Genomic DNA, 9,669 nt, shown 5'->3' with positions numbered 1-9,669 from the left:
GCCCAATGTAATTGCATATATGATGATCACTTGGACTGAAAGTATTCCGGATCAAGTTTTTCTGTCGTTTATCGTAAATTTTAGTTTGGTGTAAAAGAATGAACACACAGCTGTATTGTTACTGAACTGAATAAGGTTTCCGGACAAATCGGCACCCAACTAATTCGGCATACGCTTCTTTCGACACCAAGTCTATTTGGCACCGTCATATCTGATACCATGATAACTCTGCACGGGTTCATTTCTTTGCTCATGTATTCAATCATTATGGGTAATTTCGGTGAAGAAAAATCATAATTCCCCCCAAAAATATAGAACTACTTTAATTTTGTTTTTTTAATTATTATTTTTTATTCATCGTAATTGGTGTATTGAAATTTCTAAGTCCTGGTACAAAGATTTCAAAACATTTAGATCATTTTAAATTGTTTTATTGTAATACTGTCTTCAAGAGGAAGGTTCGAGATAATAAACGATATACGTGACATAATAAAAATGTTCACACTTTACAAACTTACTTTACTTTTTAAAACTTTACACTGAAACTTTCGTGGTTAAAGTAATCACGGACCTATAAACCAGATTTGTAGGTCCGTGAAAAAATGAAACAATTATAAAAGTATTTTGTAAAAATGAAATAAAAAAGTTGCTTTGGTATAATACACTGTAATGTGTATTGTTATTTAAGAGGATGAACTCGTTTAAATTGATTTTTAACGTATGTTTTTATAATTAAACCTTAAATGTTTATTAACAAATTCCTTTCTAATTCTGTATGCATAAATACTTAAATCGAATGTCTTCATAAACTACTGCCAAAAGAATTATTAAAATAAACAGACGACTTTCTATTTATTACAAAGTTATTTGTTGATTGATGAGATTATTATCTATAGAAACACATGTCATATAAAGTTAGCATGAGTCTCGTTAATCAACCAAAGCCGTTCTATCCCTGGCTGAAAAAAAGTCTTTAATATACCATTGTTTTATGATAACCATATGGTTTAATTGAGTACACGGGTCGCATGGCAACTTTCTGAATGATATTTGTGTACGTAATATTATATACAGTCAGACTGATTTTCAGTTATAGTTGTAGAATTGTTTCTATGATACTGTAAATGTACCGATTAGCTGTAAAACTGTATTTGATAAAATAATGATCGACGATGTGTGTATAAAGTGTCGCTGTCTTGTGGGGCAGGACATGTTTATCAGGTGGAAAAATAGCAACATGAACAGTGCCTTGAAGGAAAAATCTTTCTTTTTATACGTAAAATGAAAGTAAGAGTTTTTTTGTATTATCATAGTGTTGCATAAAAACTTCTGATTGGTATTTTGGTAATATAATAAGTGAGTGTTTTAAACAATTGTAATTCATAAGTTTTATTTTCTGCATACAAATATGTATTAATATATAGCAATACATACAATATTTATGTTTTTTTTGTTTTTTTTTAAGACAAAAGCTATATATTAAATAAATTTGTTTTAAAATAAGAAAATATGCCCTCCTTTTGAATACTAGAAATAGCTTTTCAGTATACCTCTTAGGTTTTTAACTGCCAAATGTTCGCTTACATCTGTTCTAATTCACTCGGAATCAATGTTAGATATCGAAATGGAGAAAGTATGTTTCACATTGTTTTATGTTTTTATACCCATTCATTTCAGATCAATTCGGTGTTACGTTTCAGCTACAAGAAGAAAGTTACGCCTCGAGGGAAGATCAACTCAAGATCCAGTCTTTGCAAACGTTCATGTTAATTCAATTGTTAACTCAAAATTGTATTTGCAAATAACTATTTTTGATTATGAATTGATTTTAAATATTGAATTTAATATTTGATAATGAACGTGTCTTGTAATCATTACAAAGCCCACAGCGTACGCGTTTTACTGACACGAATTTAAGTTTAAAAATTAAGAAGCAAAATATCCTCAAATGAACAAAAGTATATGTTTAATGTGTTTAAAATCATAAGTGCTGAACTAAGTTTAAACGTAAAGATAAGATCTAGAGAAAACAAACAAAATAATTTGTATGGATAAAAAAGACCAGGGGTGGTATTCAATATAAACCTTAAGTCGATCTTAATCTAAGGATAATGTAAGATTTCCTTAAATGGCAAGATCACTTTTAACTTAAGATGCAAGGACATACTTAAGTCGTTCTTAAATACGGCCTTAACCTTAGATTCGTCCTTATAAATTAAGGAAGCATACAACCTACCTTACAACAAATCTTAACTTAAGAACGAGCACATTTTAATCAGTTTTGCTTGTTTTGTTACGCGTTGTATTCGACGCGTGCGGTACGGACCATTTAACTTCAACCAACAACGCTTCAGCCAGTACAGGTACGCTTAATTTACGGTATTTATTGATAAACTCCATATGTTTCGTACCTCCAACGATCGTCCCCGTCAAAGGTTGTATTGCTCTGTTTATATTGTTTTTTACTTCTTCTAGTGTCTGTCTGCCCTATTGAATGTATCATTCAGTATATCTTTTAACAGTGATTCAAATATTTTGATCACTTATTGATATGTGACCTTTTGTTTAGATAAAACTGTAGAGTAACATGTTTTCGCGATCTATAAAAAAACGATTAAATACACTCATCCTTGAACATCTCTAATAATTTGTTCAGTACTAGCTATATAATCATACTTTATTGCAGATATTTTTCTTATTATTTATTAGCTTTTTCTGAACTTGTAAAATATACAATGCACAGGCAATTAATTTATGAACTCCAGAGTAATTCAGTACAATAACATTGTTAATGCATTAAATGGTTTATTCCTAACCCTTACAGAAAAAATGCATTAAATGTGAACAGTTATTGTGAATAATATGAAAATATTTTGCGAACTATCTGCGAACATGTATCTTCTTATAAGAATTCATTCGCACAATGTTCACAGAATGTTCCTTTTCACATGCAAATTAGATTATCTGCGAACTCAAATTGCGAACAAATTGTGAACAAATTGTATAAATGGAGATCATTAAATGTTAACAATTTGCGAATATTAAATGTTAACAATTTGCGAATATTAAATGGTAACAATTTGCGAATATTAAATGTTAACAATTCGCGAATATTAAATGGTAACAACTTGCGAATATTAAATGTAAACAATTTGCGAACAGTACATGTAAACAATTTGCGAATAGTACATGTGAACCATTCGCGAACTATGAACCAATAAATGTTAACAATATGCGAACAATAAATGTGAACTATTGGAGATCTGTAGATGTGAATAACCTGTGATATATATATATATATATATATATATATATATATATATATATATATATATATATATATATATATATATATATATATATTGTGATACTGTGTGCAAAACTTTTGGAGTCAAATCCTAAATTGCCATTTTGGAGTATATATCAAATGTAAGAAGTGAAAACAATTATTATACAGTTTATTCAAACACAAAGTAATTATTCATTTTGTTTTTGTCTGCATACATGCATAATACCTTTTAACAAACAGTTTTTTCTTATTTTTTCCAATAATTTTGTTCCATTTAAGTCACTTACAGGTAACCATACTTATTGTTATAACATACAGTTTCAGTCATAATATTGCAGAAATGAGCTGCAGTAAGATTAGATTACCATATCAAAGTTAACAAAGTTAAATTGAAATTTTATCAGTTTTTTTTAGTGCTATAAGGGCCTGCAAACCCCTGGCCACAGTTATGAAAAAGGTAGAACTAAGAAATAGATTGGCAACCTCCTGCCTTCATAGAATTAAAAGCTTAAGACAGTCAAATATTGATTTTGTTTTGATAACAACTTTATATTAACATGATTATAAATACACACAGGCTTTACATATTTGGCACTTGAAACCTAATAGTACTTCAATTAAACATTATACAATGTTCCTTACATTTTCTATAACATTCAAAATGTTAAAATTCTTCACAGCTAAATGAAGGGCGTTCTATTGACACATGGAAACCTGTCTCTTTTCTGTGGCTCCCTGTCTTTCTTTAACCTGGCTAAACCCCTAAGAGGTTTGTTTACATAGTTATAGTAAATATCAGTAAGTTTCTAATTCCTGGAGTTTTCTCATACTGAGAAATAATGTTAATACTTATTTCTGAATGACAAACACTAGTCCAAACAAACAGCTCTAAAAGTTAATTAACAGGTTGTACAGTTTGTTCAATGCTTTGGTTGAGACTGTCAAGGGCACACTGTCTTTTTAAATGTCAAATCTGCTGTGTTATCTGATCTTGTCATGTTAATACCACTGCCATTCAAGATCCATCCCCTTGATGCAGATTTCGGAAAGGAGTTCAGGTAACACAACTACTCTGGTTTTCATCAAGGTAAACTACACCATATCCGATGCAACACACCTGCACTGAAAAAAGCCAGGCCTGTTTGCTGAAAGTATGAATTGATAGAAATTATGTCTAGTTCAGTCATATTTTGACATCACAATAAAGTACACAAAAAACAAGCTTATATAAAGATTTAGATATCATACTAGTGTTTTGACAAAGTGAGGAGTTTCTTGACTAGTTAAAACAGCATTTATTTTTGTTGATCATTGTTGAAAATTTGAAATGTAATATAGCAATAACATACTTATGAAAGTTCACATATACATTCGTCCTCTGGCAATAGGTATGCAAAGTTGCATTTTATCAATTTCAACAGTTATTGAGTTATGGTCAAGGTTATTTTTTTGACATGTAACTGACAACAATTAAAATGCTAACATCTTAAGTGAATACTCTTGAAAATCTAGGGCTCAATTCTGTTAGGTAAGTATTTTCAAAATTAAAGTACTCTACTATAGGGATAAATGTGCAAAATTTATTATCTACCTGCTTTTCCAAAGACCAAAGTGCCAATTTCGGCTTTTCTTCTCCAAACCATGGTACTTGAAGTAGTGATCATCATGCTCACAGCAGTGTCTGCTCCCTTCCCCGGCAAATCAGTCTCATCAAGCAAATAAACTGCTTGTTATCCTGCAACATTTGATACATGTACATCTTTATTTTATACATGCTATTTTGTTAATCTATAAACTATTGCATGATTTCAAAATAAAATATGGAAACCAGTTAATTATTCGGTATTACACAATATGCCTTCTGATTACGCATCACAAGATTGTCATGTGTGCATCCACAAATATTCTCCTTACTTGAAAAAAACTGTCAGTTAATAATTTAATTAGCCGTTTATTAATTTGTGAACTTAAGTTATAAATAACTAAAATGTACCTGAGTGCTCTGCACATACTCCAAACTACGATGACGAGGCATTTCCATATAGTTTTGAACAATATTGGACCAGTCAGTTGGGCATGATGGGGGAAGAAGACTGGCAGGGAAATGTTAACTGCAACATGGGAGGGTGTCGGACAGGGAGCATGGATACTGTCCTGAAATAAGATAGCAATATGATGCATATAAATACAGTTATGTAGTGCACTGTGATCTTTTGTCATTTCATCATTGTTGTTATCAAAACTCATAAACAGATCACAATTATCTACAGTGTTGTCATGGTCAGGATGAGTGTTTCTAGTAAATGAAGGTCAATCATAAGTTATAATACACAAATCATGATGAAAATGTCATATCAGTGTCGTTGACAAGTCCACCAGGAACACAGTACTCCCCTGACTACATAAACAATTGACTCGATCATGATGAGAAAGTTATATCATTATACAAATTACCTCATTATTATGGACAATGGTGTATGAAAATTAAATAAAAGCACCATGCAGTTCAAGTCCTTTGTTTACTAATCCGGGTTTATGACTATATTAACGAATATTTTAGTCTTTTTTCTATATCATTTAAACCTTACAAAGCTTAATATTAAATTTATACAACTGCAATGATATTTACCTGTCATAACTCAACAGAAGCATCCTCAAACAGCAGTAAATGTAGACAAAAAACGTAATTGTTTCAAAATTTCTCGTTTTTCAATTACAAACCGGAAATTACGTATATGGTGAAGGGAGATAACTAGGTTGTTATTATTTCTCGTCGCTATCGGTAACATCGTTGTCGGAGAATATGGATATTTTATGGATGCGATTCAACCATGTGTTTTACGTTAATTAAATAAATCTAACAAGAAGAAATGGTGACTTATAACAATTTAAGTCAGTGAAATAAATTAACAAAACTTTAAACACGTTTTTCTCGATATTGAAATTGCCGACTTTGTACTGAATGTATATGAATGTTTTTGACATATTGTTGAATATTTGATTTGATTCTGAATTGTTAACATGCTTAAAAAATAAAGTAAACAAAACGTTTGATATTCTTCAATTCTACATACTGGTAGTTAATATTCCTTTGAAAGGATTTGTCTGAAGGTCATCATCAATAGGTACATGTATGTTCACTTTTTAACCAAGGATAAATTAACACCCTCGATCAGTATAAAAACCCATTTAAAGTGGAATCCATATACTGTTTAACTTAATTTGTTAATCTTTGTGGGACTGATTAGTGGAATTTTACAAGTCACAATTGTGAACATATTGTAAACAGGGAAAATTAACAGAGTGTTTTCCACAAATGTTATTCCTTGTCAGTAACAAAGTTCTTTATGTGAACATTCTGCGACTTAAATGTGAACATTCTGCGAATTGAAACCCTTTCGTTTGATAAACTGACATTTTATATGTTCTAATTGTGAACATTATGTTAACTTTAACATTTTTAAAGTTATAACCGTAAACATTCTGCGAACTATTATTTTATTGTGAACTTATTGCGAATAGCAGTCCTAGGTGTGCGCAGATTATTCGCATAAGCTGCGAACATTCTGCGAATGATACCTGCGAATACTGGTGTTCACAATATATTCACAAATTGTTCGCGAGTTGTTCACAAAAAGGCATTCATTCTGTAAGGGAACCAAATTTTGGACCATTATTTAGTGATATCTATAAGCCATCACTGACGACAAGATGATTTGTTTCTATTTCAGGCCATGGATCGTGCTCCAAATTTGAATGATTTGACAGAAATGGAAATTATTCAGCGGTACAGATTTGACATGAATGGCATCTTATATCTTGAACAGTTAATCGGGAATGGAATCACACCAAAACTGAATAGAAATAATGCCATAAGTGCCCGGCAGAAAATATTAATCACATTAAGCAACTGGGCCTATACAATTAAATGACAGTGACTTACACAAAGTAAGCCAACCTACTGTTTCTAGAGTTTTAACTAGAGTCATTGATGTCTTATCAACGCCAGATATTGTGAGACAATTTATTAGATTCCCAACAATGGATGATCAGTTCAGGCGAAACTCATTTCAGTTTCAGAGAATCGCCCGATTCCCGAATGTTATTGGAGTGATCGATGGGACCCATATTGGAATTAAGGCTCCTCATGAACATGAAGAAGTGTTTGTGAACAGAAAGAGTGTTCATATCATAAATGTTCAAGTAGTGTTCGATCCTTTTCATAGAATTATAGATGTAGTTGCGAGATGGCCAGGATCGGTCCATGATAGCAGGGTGCTCCGTGAAAGCGGTTTATTTGACTTGTTTGAAGGGGAGCATGCAAATGGATACTACTTGTTGGGAGATAGTGGATATCCAGCTAAGAGATGGCTGCTAACCGCCTACCTGTCACCACAGAATGCAACAGAAGAAGGCTACAACCGGTATGATTTCAGGGTATTATTCCCAAAGTAACATTTCATCCCTCTTGTGTTATATGTAACATGTGGGTTATAAATATGATTTTTAATGCTAATTTGCAATATATGCTTAGTAGCTAAACAATGGTGAAATCAGCCACATGTATGTATTTAATGTTATTTTAATTGTAGACAAGCATATAGAAACTTCCTTGGAATAAATGTATGTTTATAAATATACATCATATCTTCAGTGTATTTCTTACTTTCAGTATACAGTATTTCCAATGTATTGCATGCATGCGGTAACAGGATTGTATATGAAGATTTTGTGAGCTGAAATATTTCCGCAATTGATAAGTGTATGTAAAGAACAATGATACATAGATGCAACTTATGTCATAGATTTGATGTGTACATTTTTTATATTGCAGAAGTCACAAAATCACACGAGCTCTTGTGGAGAGATCTATTTGACAACTTAAGAAAAGGTTTGGTGTTCTCCATGGAGAAATAAATTTGGAGCCACAAAAAGTTTGCAAGTAAGTTTCTAGGGGAAACAAGGGCATGGAGAAAACCTACTTGTCCTATTTGGTGACTACAAACCAAACTTGCATATACCCAGGCTGGGAATCAAACCAGGGCTGCCTTAGCAGACATATAAAGAGATAGTTGTCAAAAAGCCCATGCCCTATTTAATGATAAGATGATAGCACAATGATGAAAAACAAGTCACCTGAAGTACATTATATTTCATTAGACTAGAAATATATGTAAGCATATGTCACTCTTTACCATAATATATTCACTATCATTTTATTGAGTTTCTTGTCATTGTCTTTTGTCAACTCTCCGTATGTCAGTGGGAACACATTATAATGCATTCAATTTCATTGTAAAAATGTTAAACATATAAAACTATACTGCAGTAAGAAACCATATACAAGACTTGCTAATTGCAATATATTCTTTCAGGGTTATTGTAGCATGTTGTGTTCTGCACAACATCTGCAAAGAGAGAGCAATCTCTATTAACGGTGATGATGATTCTGATGATGAGGATGATAATGCAGATAATCAACTGGCACAGGGAGTGCAGCAACCTCCAAATGTGGCGGAGAATAGTTTTCGGGATCATGTTGCAGCAACATATTTCAGTAATGATTCTTGTTTTTGCTGTTGTTGAAAGAACCTAGTTATTTTAAAAGCCTTGCCTTGATTATGTCATAGGCTGTGTCATTGAAATGCAACACCTTGGAAATTTCTAACACCTTGTAAAATATACTTCAATACAATTTGGTACACACTTTACACAGCAGATATTAATATCTACTTAAGGGTTCATAACTCTTGCTCTTTTATTTCAAAATCATACTCGTGTCTTATTACACAAAACCAGGTATGTGTGTGTGATTTTTGTTTCCTCTGTGGCAGTCATGCATACCTTCTTTCGAAAGTTAAAATATACATATATATGAATTTAATGTTTAAAATATTTAAATGTATACTACATTTTCTAAAGACTTATATTTTAGCAAACAACCGTGGTCAGTTTCTCATCTGTTTATATCCAATCAATATTTAAACTACAAGAAGTATTGGTCAAAGTATAATGCATATATTTCATTTAAATCCAGTAAGCTTAGTTTAGGAAAGTTGAACCATTATGAAGTCATTGTGTAAATCAGAAATGGTGAACTTGCTCAAAAAATTTAAGGCCAAGTTAAAAGTTTACTCAGACAATTAGTAGTACTAAGGGATAACTGAAAACAAGTGTTTTAAATACAATTCATTCAATTTAATTTTAAACAGTCTGTAGATAAAAGAATGGTTTACATTTAGTAAATGAAATACCTTTGCATTTGAAGTATGGTGCTGTCCAGCCCACTGCCTAATCCTACAATGTTGGGTGAATTTTCCCCCAACAACTGCCATAACTCGTTCTGTCACCTCGGACAGTTTCACAGGATTTGTTCCAGA

General features: G+C 31.8%; 1 protein-coding gene and 1 long non-coding RNA gene across 2 annotated transcripts; one reads left to right on the top strand and one right to left on the bottom strand.

Moving 5' to 3' along the window:
• Nucleotides 1-3,639: 3,639 nt before the first annotated feature.
• On the bottom strand, nucleotides 3,640-6,037 carry LOC128239138 (uncharacterized). Its single transcript, XR_008261831.1, has 4 exons — nucleotides 5,919-6,037; nucleotides 5,283-5,443; nucleotides 4,881-5,024; nucleotides 3,640-4,434 (listed from the first exon to the last, which is right to left on the bottom strand). It is a non-coding gene; the product is annotated as an uncharacterized LOC128239138 (long non-coding RNA).
• A 917-nt stretch (nucleotides 6,038-6,954) lies between these two features.
• LOC128236620 (putative nuclease HARBI1) lies at nucleotides 6,955-8,827 on the top strand. Its single transcript, XM_052951598.1, has 3 exons — nucleotides 6,955-7,713; nucleotides 8,124-8,231; nucleotides 8,665-8,827. The coding sequence occupies exons 1-2, from the start codon at nucleotides 7,331-7,333 to the stop codon at nucleotides 8,164-8,166; spliced, it is 426 nt and encodes a 141-aa protein (XP_052807558.1). The 5' UTR covers nucleotides 6,955-7,330; the 3' UTR covers nucleotides 8,167-8,231; nucleotides 8,665-8,827.
• Nucleotides 8,828-9,669: the final 842 nt, after the last annotated feature.

This window comes from Mya arenaria, chromosome 6 (genome assembly GCF_026914265.1).
Source record: "Mya arenaria isolate MELC-2E11 chromosome 6, ASM2691426v1".
Lineage (NCBI taxonomy): Eukaryota > Metazoa > Mollusca > Bivalvia > Myida > Myidae > Mya > Mya arenaria.
The sequence above is the reverse complement of the archived record's forward strand: the minus strand, read 5'-3'. Positions and strand labels throughout refer to the sequence as shown.

Excerpts from the sequence above, each read along its gene's own strand:
- LOC128236620 (XM_052951598.1), top strand. The coding sequence starts at position 7,331 with ATGGATGATCAGTTCAGGCGAAACTCATTTCAGTTTCAGAGAATCGCC. Across the intron at positions 7,714-8,123 it reads ACAGAAGAAGGCTACAACCG|AAGTCACAAAATCACACGAG; the intron begins GTATGATTTCAG and ends TTTATATTGCAG.